Genomic DNA, 13,493 nt, shown 5'->3' with positions numbered 1-13,493 from the left:
CTCATTCCATGGAGAAGCGGGTAGATTGAGGTCAGCTGCTCCTGGATTGTAGCGGCAAGTGGCCTCGAAGCACTCCCGCTTCTGCCGGGCTCCTGCCCCCTTCATTGGACTCCAGAAAACACCTGGTGTCCTTCTCTGGTCTGTCACTGGCACAGGTGGGATGGTTGGGAAAGAGAGAGGCACCGTGGTTTGGGAAAACCGGCTTTCTCCCTGCTCCTGGAGCCCAGGCCTCCTGTGCTTGTGCCTGTGCCTGTCAGATCTCTGGGGCCTGGATCCGGGCACGGCAATCTGCTGGCACCCGGAGCAGGCTGGCCGCTGTGTCCAACCATCCGTCCCCCCCAACACCCCGCTCTCTCGGTCCCCCTCCCCCCCGCCCCCCGGGGCTGCACTAACTCTCCTCACGCCACTAGCGGCAGGCCCCAGCTGGACCAGCCTTCTCTTCTGCCTTACCTAGCCTACCTGCCTAGATATTTATTTCCTCCATGTTCCTCTGAAGCATAGTGAGGCCGCGCTGGTGCTCGCACCCTGAGCAGTCGCCTCCGCTCCGGGGCAAGGGGAGTCGGGAGGTAGAGCACACACGCTGATGCTGAAGCATCGGGCTTCCTTGCCGATCACTTTGTGAATCCTCAAGGACTCGTGAAATAAATGCTAGAGCACTGAACAGGAGTTGGGGGGCAACTCTGGGTGTCGACGCTCTTCCTCTGGAGGGCCTTGGGGACCGGCAGGTACAAGGCATGGGCCTCCAGGCAGGGGAGGACTTTGGAGTGGGGTGTGCACGTGGCCCACTCCTGGGTTCCCTTCCGAAAGCCCCTCCTCAGCCCCTCCCCTACAAGAACCTTCCATCTCCCACCAGTGTTTCAACCCAATTCCTAGTGCTGCTGAGTGGAAAGCTCCATGTCCTCAGCCCGGGCCCAAGTTTAAGTTCCTGCACTGACCAAATGCCTGCCTGGCGCCCTCCCAGAACCCCCATTTAGAATCCCGTTAATGGCTCTGCGGAGAGCATCCGTTCCCTATTTCCTTCTGGTCATCTGAAAATCCCAGCACACAGGTGACTCGGTTTTAGGGTCTGGCTTCGCAGCACCTGTGAGTGGTCCGGGGAACCGGCGCGAAACTCTCTGTCCACAGGTCCCAGCAGAGCTGGCGCCAGGGGTCGGTGAGGCACTGGCACGTGGCAGTGCCAGAGGCAGGAGCAGTGGGTCACGGCGTGCTGGGACTTCGGTTCCGCACACGTGCGGTGTGGGCCCCTCTGCTGGACTGGGCAGGAGCCCCGAGGCTGCTTACACACACTGGGGGCTGCGGCTGCAGGCACAGCAGAGGAACTCCCCGGCCCAGAGGGCACCGGGAGGGCGAGGCGCCGGTGGGTTGGCTTGGCACTCCTTGAACCGCTCACCATGTGGTCTCTGGTGATCCATCCGTCCTTCCGTGCTCTGGGCTAGCCAAGACGAGCAGAATCCACTGGCCGGGAAAACAGTCTCTCCTCTGCTTCACTTCAGTGTTAACATCCCGAGAGCACGTAAGTCCCACTACGAAAAGCACTGGGTGCCATGGTGCTACGAGGCATTACAGTTTGGGGAAGGAGGTCTCTCACAACCTAGCCTCCGAGCCTGTGGCACTTCACCTGCTCTGTTCAGTCCGGCCTGCCTCCCACGGCAAGCAGAAGCCTGCTGGAGCAGGTCTATACGGCCAGGTTCCGAAGGCTTTAGTGCGTTAAATCCCCTTTATCATCACGGTCTCTCTCTCAAGGTGCTGTCTAGAACTCTCCCAACACATTCACACCCCAAAAGCCCAGGGCTTTATTCTAGATCCTTGAAGGGAGGGTTTAACCCAGAAGGACAAAGAAGAAAAAGGAGCAGGGAGGCAGAGAGGCTGTTAAGAGTTGGTTTTTATTGTTATCGTGTACATGGCTGGGTGCAGAACGGCCCGGGCCACCCCTGGCCACACCCAGCCCTGGCGGAGCCGGCGGCAGGATAGCTCTGGAGACACCAGCCCTTGGGGTGGCTCACGGGCTCCTCCCGGCATGAAGTGCAAACATTCGCAGCCAGACTTCACTGGGAGGAAGACTCTGTCCTAGCTGAAGGCACTTTAATCAGGGCGCACACCCAGTGCCAGAGCTCGCCTGCCTTCTGGTTACGCCGACACAGCCAGACGCCGCTCTGCCGGCAGCTGGGTGAGGGGGCCGGGGAGCAGGGCTGCGGGCCCGCTCACTGGTAGAACTTCTTGTTAGGGCTGTTAGCGTGGTCGATGAGCAGCTGGCACGGGGTGAACTGTTTTCCGTAGGCGGCCTCATACCTCCTGAGCCGGTCCACTACCTTCTGAGCACCATACAGGTCCACAAAGCGGAAGGGCCCTAAAAGGAAAAACAGGACCTGCTGCAGGAGACAGGACGAGCTCTAGGACAGAACAAGCTGCCTGCCTCACCCGCAAGACCAACCTCCGAGACACGGGGGAAAGCCGAGCCCGAAGACCGCGCCGATGTCTCCCTCTGTGGGTGTGGCCAGGATCCCCTCCTGCAGGCACAGGACCGCCTCGTTCACGAATCTGGTCACCAGGCGGTACTGGATGTCTTCGTCGGAGGAGCTGCCAACAGGGAGAGACACTCAGGTAGATGAAGCGTCCCGGGGAGGGACGCAGGAGCTGCAGGTGCAGAAGCGAATGGCGCGCCGAGGGCCAGCCAGTCCGCAGCTAGCGATGGTGCAGAGACGAGCCCGCGGGAGGCCAGCTCTGCTCCTGGAAAAGGTGGCTCAGAGCTCCTTGGCCTAAGTAACCAGGGGCTGGCACCTAGCACAGGGCTGGGCAGAGCAGAGAGAATCTCCTGCCACCAGCAGCTGTCAGTTACGAAAGAGAGGGTCTGGCGGGGCAAGAGGGCCCACGATGCCAGGTTTTCTAGTTGCCCTCCAGCCCTTCAGAGGGAAGGCTGGAGCAGGGGTCTTTCCGAGGCTCAGCTGTAGTCCTGACCCTGACGCTGGGCAGAAAACGAGATGGCATGTGGAAGGGCAAAAGGATTCTGGTTAAGGTGATTAGCACAGGAAAGCTGGAAGAGGGCTGAGCAGCTCCGGGCTGAAGAGAAACAGGTTTCTGCACTATTAGCTACTGAAGTTGACTCACACTTCAGACTTTGGGGGCACCTTCAGACTTGCTAAAATGCCATCCATGTCAGAATTCACATTCTTGTTCTTCACACCCTCCTGGTAGATGTAAAAGCCCTTCCCAGACTTGCGACCTAAAAGAAGCCAGAGAGGGGAGAATGACGGAATCTCAGAGCCCGGGCCTGCGGAGTCTCTTCTCTCCTAGTCTGATGAACGGCTCCAGCCTCTCAACTGTATCCCTGCATGTGTCTGTCTAGCTAACCCCAGAAATTTCGCGTTTGTCTGCAAAGCTGGCAAAGAAGGAAAAATGATCGTGTTTCTTGGGGCTTGCAAGTCTGTGTATGTGGGTGGGCAAGGGCACTTGGGTGACTTTCCTTCCAGCCATTATGCAACACCAGGGCCTAGTAGACGCCCCGGTCCCAGGGTTGCTTCTGCTGCTCCTTTGCCGAGACAGAAAGCCACCTCTGGCAGGCCTCAACCATGCTCTCTGTGCTCAGAGGGGTCACCTCCTCCGCATAGGTGGCCAGACAGCACGGTAAAGCCTGGGGGCCGAGTCTGCTCCCGCAGGATTGCAGGTGTGTGAGAGGCTTGGGCCAGATGAAAATGTCTGGCTTGCACACCCTGGGCAGTGGCAGGGCCGCAGGCCAGGGTTGTCATGCAATCATTTAAAAAACTCCCCTTGATGTGGGCTCTGTGTTTAGGAAAGACTCTCGCCCACGGGCCTTCTGTAACTGTGTGTCTCAGGAGACTCTGCTCTCAGGGTGTTAGTTTTCTCTGAGGCTACTCACCCAGGAAGCCCCTGGACACCATCTGCTTCAGCAGTTCTACGCTCCCACCTCCAAACCGCTCCCCGAAGGCTTTGCCCAGATCTTCTGACACGTGCTTTGCTACATCCACACCCACTTCATCGACCAGTGTGGCAGCACCCACAGGAAAGCCAAAGCTTGTGGTGAGGGAATCCAGCTTCTTAGGCTCAACTCCTTCCTGAGTGGGAGGTAAGCAGGGACCTTAGAGGAGGAAGGCATTCCAGACCCTCTGCCAAGGGCTCCCCACGCTGGCCCTCTGGCACAGGGCCGGTCCGACACCCACTTCTCTCCGGGGTGCCACCTGGCCTGGCCCAGGACTAGGGCCGTCCCACTCAGGGAAAGCAAAGGAGGTTTGGGAGCCACCGGGGGAAGTCTGGGCCTTCCCTAACCCACAGCACTTTAAGGCCTGAACAACTTCATTCAGAGGTGAACACACTATTCATTTCCTTCTTGTCTGCAATTCGGACCCTCAGCAGTGATGAGATTCCATGGCAGACGGGGCAAGGTTTCCCCACAGCTGGGAGCAGAGATCGCCCCCCGGAGCCTGTGCCTGAGAAGGCGCCCCCAGAGGGGTGCGTGCAGAAGCTGCTCTGGGACCAACCAGACCAAGCGGACCTGTCTGTTGCGGGTGGTTCCTGCCTCTGAGGGAGGCAGACGCTGTGCAGAGGAGCACTGTCAGGAGGCGTTTGGTGCGAGGGGAGTGAGGGAGCAGAGCTCAAGTTCTGCCCACTGTAGGGCAGCAAAGGCTGTGATTTTCCACCACGGCGTGGAAGGATCGGGCACAAAAGGGCCTTCTTGAAGAGCCTGCACTTAAATGTATTAGAAGGAACCCTGTTCATCTTAACAGTACCGGTTTGGAGGACTGGTTTAAGTGGAAGACGCCTCCGACATTCCGCGAGCAGCACTGACCTGTAGGATTCTGAGGACTTCAGACATCATGGGTGCGAGACACCTGGTGGTGTAGAAGCCAGGTCCATCCTGCCAAGGGAGAGAACGTGAGCTCGCTGGCCCCTCCACTGTAGGTACGACGTGAGGCCAAAAGAAGGTTCTCTTCCCCACGTGTCCTCTCAAATACAAGGCGATTTATAGTCCCGAACAGAATCGTCAAAATTACATGGCAGGGGAAGCCACAGCCAAGGCAGCACGGCTTGAACCAAAGAGCACAGCACGGGGTTTCACAGCCACCCGCCAGGTCTGGAAGGGCTGGGAGAACCTGCCTCATCCCAGTCACTCCCCCTCTCAGACACTGACTCAGCAGCCCAGTCCATACCGCACACAACCAAGGGGAAATCCTACTAAAAGGTGACCTATTTGCCCCAGAATAGCTATAAGCCTGAAGGTATAAGGAATCTGAACAGATCTGCCGCTCTGTTACACAACTCCTTACTTTAACCACAATGATGACCTTCCCCTGCTTGAGCCCAACGGCTACGGCCGAAGCCATTGTATCCTTAGATGTCTTGTCGGTAGTGATGATCTCTAGCAGCTGCATCTTGTCCACAGGAGAGAAGTAGTGCATGCCGATCACCTGCACAGGGAGCGCAAAGCCAACGGGTCTAAGACCGCGGGGAGGGAAGCGGACAGCACTCTTGTTTTGGTAGGAAAGCAAGGGAGGTCATCTGAGTAGTTTGGCTCTGTGGTTCTTTCATAAAAAGCTCAGTATTCTCAGAGGGTTCACTGGAATCTTCTTCCAACTGCTTCTAGGGCAACATATCCTACTAACAATTAGTGCCCAAATCACAGCTAACGACCCAGTTAGACTCATCAGGGAAGAATGAATGAAGGTTCCACTCCCATTATTGACGCTGATGGTTTAGAGGGCCCATCGTTTTTGAGATGGGGGAGGCAGAGGTAGGCAGAGGAGCCCATTAATATGCTGGACTGTCAGAGATGTATCTGCTTTTTACACACATGGTTCTCACTACCAGGATACTGGGTTTAAATGACAACAACATTCAGGGATGCCTGGCTCAGTTGGTTCAATGTCCAACTCCTGATTTTAGCTCAGGTCATGGTCTCAGGGTCATGAGATCAAGCCCTGTGTTGGGGTCTGCGCTCAACAGAGTCTGGGATTCTGTCTCTCCCTCTGTCCCTCTCCCCAACTCCCGCACTCTCTCTTTTTCAAATAAATTATTCTTAAAACTATCAACATTCAAATGCACCCGAAGATTCATTAAACCAGTGATTCTCAAAGTGAAGTAATGGGACCAGCAACATTAGTGTCGCCTGGGAAATTTTAGAACTACAAATTCTCCGGTCCACCCCAGACCCAGATCTACTGAATGAGAGGCTAGGGGCAGGGCCCAGTACTGTGTTTAAGAAGCCTTCCAAGTAATTCCGATATATGCTGAATTTCAGAACCTCCTCCTCAAGTTAACAACAGACAGTTCTCCCAACTGAAATGCTGTGGGAGAGAATGATTTAATCCTAAAACTGATAGTTTTGCTCCTCCTACCCTTGCGTTAGCTGTAAGATACAACTAATGATAACTACCATTTACTGACTGCTGGCTACCCACTGTTCTTTAATGCCTTTGCCTCTTATTCCTGACATTTAATCCATCACTCTGTGAACTAGTCAGTCTTATCTAGATGAGGGGAAAGGAGTCATCAGGAGGTTAAGACTGGGAGCTCAGGGTCCCTTAGTGAATGGCAGTGGGATTCCATCGCAGCTGGCCCGTTCCAAAGCCTGCCTACTCTCCCTTACGTAATGCACAGGTCACCTGAATGTTCCATGAACTTACCAAACCTAAAGTTGCTTCTAAACCCTAAACTGTTCCTTAACTTGTGTCTAAACTATTTAAAAAGACAGGACCTGATTCAGACTCAGTACTTCTGAGCGAAAGGAATTAGCCTTTACGATGTATACTTAAAAGACACAGTAAAATGCACAGAACTTAAAATGTTCATTTCGATGATTCTGACAACTGTACATACACTCATGGAATCACTACCCCAAGCAAAATCTGTAGCACTCAAGAAAGCTGTGCCAAAGGTGACCAACTTGTCCTGGATAAGCAGATGGCTGGACACCCTCCCCGTACCTCTGTCACCTTAATTTTATGTAACAGGGGAAGCAGGTGACGGAAGCTATCCAAGGTCCCAGGAGGCCAGGACTACAAAGCATGATGCTTTTTCCGCTCCACGGGGAAAATGGGAAGTTAGCATCAAAGATTCTCTGTCACGGACTTGAATGCTGCCGTGGTGCTCTGAGGTGACATGGCCAGACTGTCTGCCTTTATAGTGTTCTTGTGTCTTTCCTCAGCATCACTCTTCTCCCTGTGACCTTTTCCTGCCATCCCTGAACTTGCCTGTCAGTCCCCGCTTCGCTTCCAATCCGAGGTGTGCTAGGAAACAAGCTTACCCTGCATTCGCGAGCTATTAGAATAGGAACAAACAGACTTTTGTGTTTTCAATACAAGCACCTGTCTGAACAATTTCAGCTGCTTACAAGTCTTCTATGTTTCCTTCTTACTTCCGGCTGGCTCTGCTTAGCTGAGGCTAACTGCTATCCCCCAGGGAGATGAGGTGTTTGATTTCTCTTTGAGTGATTTTACCTTCCCTGGGTGACTGGTAGACAGCAGAAGCCCAAAGACACATTTCCAGGCATCATTCCAAACACTCACTGAAAGTGCTACCCTAGGTAGAAGTTCTAAGTGAACCTACAGGTGGACACACCTCGCCACCCCGCCTGATCTTCTATTCCTGGATGTGGAATTGGAACCAAGCCTGTCTTAGATAGTCACCAGTGTCTGCTCTGTAGCTGAAGTGATATTTTGGAGTATCCCCTCTTATTTTAAGGGCCTATCTTTATTTTTTAAAATTTAAAGATGTTTTTAAAGTTTTTTTTTTTTTTTTTTAAGTAAACTCTACAACCAACATGGGGCTCAAATTCACAACCCCGAGACCATGAGTCACATGCTCTACTGACTGGGCCAGCCAGGTGCCCCTTGGGCCTATCTTTAAATACCTAATTGTAAAAAAGGTCCATTTTATAGTCTGAACCTAAAATATAAGAGCTGTTAAAGATGCAAATCACCTATTAAAGTATATTTTGGTTGTACTTCACCCGTATCTCACAGCGGTCATGGAGTTAGCTGCTCTGTGCCCAGTTTTGGGGAAAACATCATCACCCCTCCACCCCACAATCCACACCAGGCCCTGCTCATGCTCTAAGCCTTTCTCAGGGAGCCCACGCAGGAAAACATTTCAGGGTCTTCCCTCTGCTCAGAATTTACCTTCTCAGGTCTTTTGCTGACAGCAGCTATTTCATTGATTGGGAGAGCGGATGTGTTACTGGCAAAGACACAGTGATCTGGAATCACCTGCAGGGGAAAAGCATTGAAGAATGTGTCCCGTAGGCCTGGGAGAAGACTGGAGTCCCGAGCAGAGCTAAAACATGAAACCTGGGCCCGGCCCGCTCCCTCCACAACCACTCAGACAGCAGATACTATCTGGTTGACATTTACAACCGCCCAGCGCTTCTGTGATGGGAAGGGTGTCGGCCTTGTTCTCTTTCCCATTCAGCCACCTTCTAGTTCTGGCTCAGTGTCCTAACCTGGCGACTGCATCTCCGCAGTTCGGTAAGTAAGACCTCAGATAAATACTGAAAAGATAACCTTGAGTCAACTCTCGTTCATTTCAAGATTCAGCATGCATATCAGTCCCTCTTCTTCTTTGGATCTGCCCTCAAATCTGAAAGCTGACAATCCCCTCACCCTTTGCCTTTATAAGAACCAGCCACAGCATGCGTCATTTTATACCGGGTGCTATTAGAAAACTGCACCACTGTAATTAGTCTACAGCACACGAATCCTATTAACTGAAGAACATCCTGGAGAACAGTCTCTAATGTAGAACGTCTCAGCATTCTGTTCATGATCCCAAACTACTCATGTTTTTATTCAGCTGCGTGCACAAAGAACACGGGAAGGCACACCTGTCAGATCTGTGCATACTGGGACAGGCAAAATCCTTAACACAGGAGATGGAGTCAAGGTTCAAGATACATGCAACACCCTGAAAAGCTGAGTGTAAAGTAACAGCAATTATAATGGGGACAAAGGTAGAATACCGCATTAAGATTTTTTTAAAAAGAAAACCAGGAAAAACCTAGTGAGGCTCCTGCTGGACAAAACCTGGCTCGGCAGCCAGCTTGTGTAAAGTCCCCAGGATTTTAGCTCGTCAGAAGTATGAACTGAGAGCAGAGCACGACTGCAAGGAAGTCAGGAGCCTCAAGCGGCAGGTCTGCGCGGTGTGGCGTCTCACGCCGGTGAGGACATCGTGAAGAGCAGGCCAGTGTCTCCAAAGGCAGCTGGACAGTGGGCTCCAATTCCTCCCCTCCTGATTCACGTGGGGCTTTCCTGCCATCCAGATGCAGAGCCTAGTTCCGCCCTCCTGAATCTCATGACTTGCCTTTCCCAATGGAAAGCAGGAGTGACACCGTGAGCTCCAGACTGTAAGAAGCCCTGATTTTTTGTCCTCCTGGAAGCCAGAGGTCAACACTGTAGCGTTTGCTCAGAGTCTGCACTTCTCTTGATCTGATCTCTCTTTTTCTTTCCCCTGATCACTAGTTTCCCAGCTGCTAGAACTAACACACCCTTCTCCATGCCGGGAGTCCCAAACCCAGATTTTCCAAAGGCAAAGACCATCAGCTCGTCAGCTGGTCAATGGTCTTCTCACCATGCTGCCCGTGTCTGCTTTTGCTTCTCACCAGGATCTACCTGCCTCGGGCTCAGCAGCGCCCTCCAAGCCCCAGGAACACCACCTACCTCTCTGCGCCGCAATGCCACTCAGCACAGATGGGATACGAATCCACGCAGCTCTTCTGAACGTTCCCCCCAGCTGAATCTACGTTACCCTCTGTCAAAAGATTTCCCAGGGCATGGATTCCAAAGCGGAAGCTGTCCCAAGCATAGCTGCTTGTCCGTGGTGTCTCCGAAGGCTGAGCACGTGGCAGAGCAGGGCCCGCCCTCACACAGAGGCCTCTGTAAGAGTACGGCCACTACTCAGGACACCAGGAGAGCTGCCGAGCCAGGGGCATTTCGTGTGTACCATCTGGCAGCCCACATTCTGTTTACTTAACTGTAGGCTGCTGCCCCAGGCCCCGGTTCTACCTCATACTCATTCCTATCCTTTGTTCTCCTCTGGGCTCGCTCGTTGTTACACCACCCCTGACAGGCACTTGTTTTGCACACGGCATGCAGAGCACTTGCGATCAAGACCAAGGCACCATTTCCACAAAGGAAGCATCTGAAACCTGCCTGGGGAGAGAATTTCTCCCCTACGTCCTGTGCCGGCTAGACCTACAGAAGTTTAGTTACGGCTTGTAGCTGACCCCGAATGTCAAGACAGCTGGTTACACTCCAAGAGGTCATCTGTATGTCCAGTGACCCAACTCCCACAGAACGCTAACGAGCCTCGTGCTACTTGGTTTTCTTACCTCAGGACTCAGATTTGACCTTTGTAACCTATGTACTGTGCACGGGTTCACAGAAAAACTGAAAGGTCTGGACATGAACAGCCCTATAAAAAGAACCATGAGTTTCCTTTTAAAAAACCTGTCTCTGTGTCCTCCACTGCTAGGCTACGATTCAAGTACAACAGGCCTCCGACTTACCGCTTCCACTTCCTTTAGCACTCGGTGCTTAAGACTAAGGTCCTCAAAAACAGCTTCAATCACCATGTCAGCCTTTTCAAAACCCTGGTAATCGAGCTGCCCAGTCAAGCTGCTGAAAATGGAGTCCCTTTCAAATGATGTTAGAGCTTTCTTCTTCACTTTATCATTTAATCTAGAAAAAACACAGTCCGAGTCAGAAGGGAAGAACAGGAAACTTAACATTTGTGGAGCATCCACGGGCCGGACAGACACTGTGCTGTATTTTTCATCAGCTCTGCGAGGCGGTTATGTTACTCCGCTCTGAGGGAGAAGAGTTGCTCAAACAGGTTCAGAGGGACGTGTGGTCAAATGGCGGGGTACCAGGCCAAAGGCAGGTTGGCCCCAAGCCCACGTTCTTTCTCCAATAAGAGACTTCTACATGTGAAATTTACCTAAACTCTATCACTCATCAAGCATTTAAATTTGCCAAGAGGAGTAATCACAAATACTGGAATGGCAAGACAGAGAAGCAGCTCTGGTAACTCTCTACCTGTTAACAGAGGAAACACCCAACGCGTGTCCTAGACCACAGGGACGTGCACCTCAATACACACCATCCTGTTACTCTGTAACTGTAATCTTCTGGAAAAGAGAGAGCGAGCGCTGTTTCTTATATTCTTAATCTACTTCCCAGTCGGCACATATTAAGTAGCATATTATATTGATTACATAAAATATTGACTCAAGGTTTCTTCCTGCCCATAGGGAGATAATAAAAAGGATTCCTGCTACTCAGACGTTTAACGGATTACTTTTCAGTGCCAAGAAAAACAGGCTCTCTTGGGTTATAATCTGACCACACTTTCAGAATGACTGACCTAGAATCTTCCTCTGAATGAAGAATGGAGCTAAATCCCATTCACTAATTTCCTTAACCAAAAGAAAAATTAAAGCCACAAGGTAAGTTCAAAGTATTCAAAGTCTTAAAAGTCCGATCTCTTGGTTTCTGACAGCGATGTCAGGAGTTAGCAAACCTGATGCTCGTCGGAGTTCAGAACATTATTAGTTGCTCTAAGGCCTAATGAAACTGTTACCAAGAGAGGATAGGAAACATGTAGGCCACAAGTCAGCAGTGTGGTAAGGGACAGTCGCCCGAGCCTGAGGCTTCTGAGGCACAAAGGGAAAGCTGGGGCACCTAAGTCCAAAAGAGACAGGGGGTGGAACCCATTCTAGAGCAGCAATTTCCCATTTCGGTGACTGTATGAGATGATGTTTGGGGGTGCTTACAGGCTAGTCTCAGGGCAATGCTGTTAGCGAGCACAGGCCCATTTTTTTTTTCTTTTGGTCACAAATCTTTTACTCAACTCCTTGCTATCTTATAATAATCTGCCAAAATGATTAAACCTGCCACATCTTGTATAGCATTACAGTAGCAACATTAACAGCCTCTCTGCAGAAAAGAGGTCAAAATGGGCTGAAGCTACATAACCCATTTGAGAAACAACAACAAAAAAGTTCACTGAAGGTGCCTCCAAAAGCCTCCGCCTTCGGCTTGTGTCCTGATCCCAGCTACCGGCTGGAGCCCTGCACGGGGCTCTCTGCTCAGTGGGCGGTCTGCTTCTCCCTCTGCCCTTCCCCACCCCCGCTTGTGTTCCCTTTCTCTCTCTCAAATAAGTAAATAAACCTAAAACAAACAAAAAATAAGACAAAAAACCCTCATTCAACTGGAAGTCACACGTAGGGCAGTCCACATGCAGCCAGCTTGTTCACTACACTGAAGCACAGACCTGAGCTGAAACCAGTTTCTAGTCTGGCTAAGCGGCTGCTCAGTTTCTCCCCCTCTGCAAAACAGGCAGCGTGTGGGAGGAGGGAAGGGGAAGGTGGGGAGGAGGGAGAGTAATATTCAGTTATTAATTCAGAGGTAAGATGGAGACACAGTCCGTAAAGCCTCAGACATGGTGGAACCAAATCTGTTTCCTCCTTCTCTACGGTATCGCCAGCCAAGATACAGAAGGTTCAAGAGTTTTGACCCCAGCCCCACCTTCAACATGCAGTTACGGTACATTTCCTCACATCCTCATCTTCTCCAAGGTCGTGCTGTTTCAGTGTTTCATAACAGTATGGCAGTGAGATGGAAACCATCAAAACTCACAAACACGAGAATTTCTAGTCTTGAAACCAAAGCATAAAATAAATGGCAATTAAAAATATCTGATGGTTTTCTCTTCTGCAGACAGTACAGATTCCAATGATGTTAATGGTTTCTAATATGCACAATAAAATGAAGGTAAAGGAACTAGTGTCTCTAAAAATCAAAGGCAAGAGCTTAACTATGGAGCATCCAGTACTCACCACGTTTAGGAAAAAGGGATATGTAATGGCAAAAAAACAAACAGCATTCTGCTGACAGAGGCAGACAGCGGGCTTACCCTTTGAACACCTGTTGCTGTCCTCGGCCCAGCCCGGCTAGTGTAGCATCTTTAAGTATGGTCCTCAGGCCCTTATCCACAGAGACCTGGGCAATGCCGGCTCCCATCAGCCCTGCACCAAGAATGGCTAGGTGCCTGGAAGGAAAGCATGAGTGACTTTTGGTAAACTAATTTCAGTAAAAGTGGGAGATCGCCCAAGTTATCCAATAAACCAATGAAAGTGGGCATAATAATGTATTTTAAATAATTTTTATCTGTAAAAGTCTATACCTATCTACAGATTTTATCTATTAAAAAAATTAAAGATTTTTATCTATAAGTAAGGTTTTTAAAATCATTTATAATCTATAAAAAATTTAAATAATTTTTATTTTTAAAAATTGACTTTCAAAAAAAAAAATTGACTTTCAGGGGTGCCTGGGTGGCTCAGTGGGTTGAGCCTCTGCCTTCGGCTCAGGTCATGATCCCAGGGTCCTGGGATTGAGCCCCGCATAGCAGGGAGCCTGCTTCCCCCTCTTTCTCTGCCTGCCTCTCTGCCTACTTGTGATCTCTGTCAAATAAACAAATAAAATCGT

The 13,493-nt window shown here is 51.1% G+C and overlaps 1 protein-coding gene across 1 annotated transcript in view; it reads right to left on the bottom strand.

Annotated features, from left to right (window-relative positions):
* Positions 1–1,864: 1,864 nt before the first annotated feature.
* Positions 1,865–13,493, bottom strand: part of HADHA (hydroxyacyl-CoA dehydrogenase trifunctional multienzyme complex subunit alpha) — a 47,871-nt gene continuing 36,242 nt past the window's right edge. Inside the window, exons 12-20 of the mRNA XM_080813570.1 lie at positions 12,919–13,053; positions 10,511–10,682; positions 8,130–8,216; positions 5,280–5,420; positions 4,802–4,870; positions 3,875–4,070; positions 3,106–3,220; positions 2,432–2,577; positions 1,865–2,347 (exon numbers count right to left, since the gene is read on the bottom strand). Coding sequence (XP_080669696.1) covers positions 2,202–2,347; positions 2,432–2,577; positions 3,106–3,220; positions 3,875–4,070; positions 4,802–4,870; positions 5,280–5,420; positions 8,130–8,216; positions 10,511–10,682; positions 12,919–13,053 — 1,207 coding nt within the window. The 3' untranslated portion in view covers positions 1,865–2,201. The remainder of the gene's footprint in view (positions 2,348–2,431; positions 2,578–3,105; positions 3,221–3,874; positions 4,071–4,801; positions 4,871–5,279; positions 5,421–8,129; positions 8,217–10,510; positions 10,683–12,918; positions 13,054–13,493) is intronic.

The sequence above is a fragment of the Martes martes genome (genome assembly GCF_963455335.1).
Source record: "Martes martes genome assembly, chromosome: 9".
Classification (NCBI taxonomy): domain Eukaryota; kingdom Metazoa; phylum Chordata; class Mammalia; order Carnivora; family Mustelidae; genus Martes; species Martes martes.
Note: the sequence above shows the minus strand (reverse complement) of the source record. Positions and strands in the feature narration are given on the sequence as shown.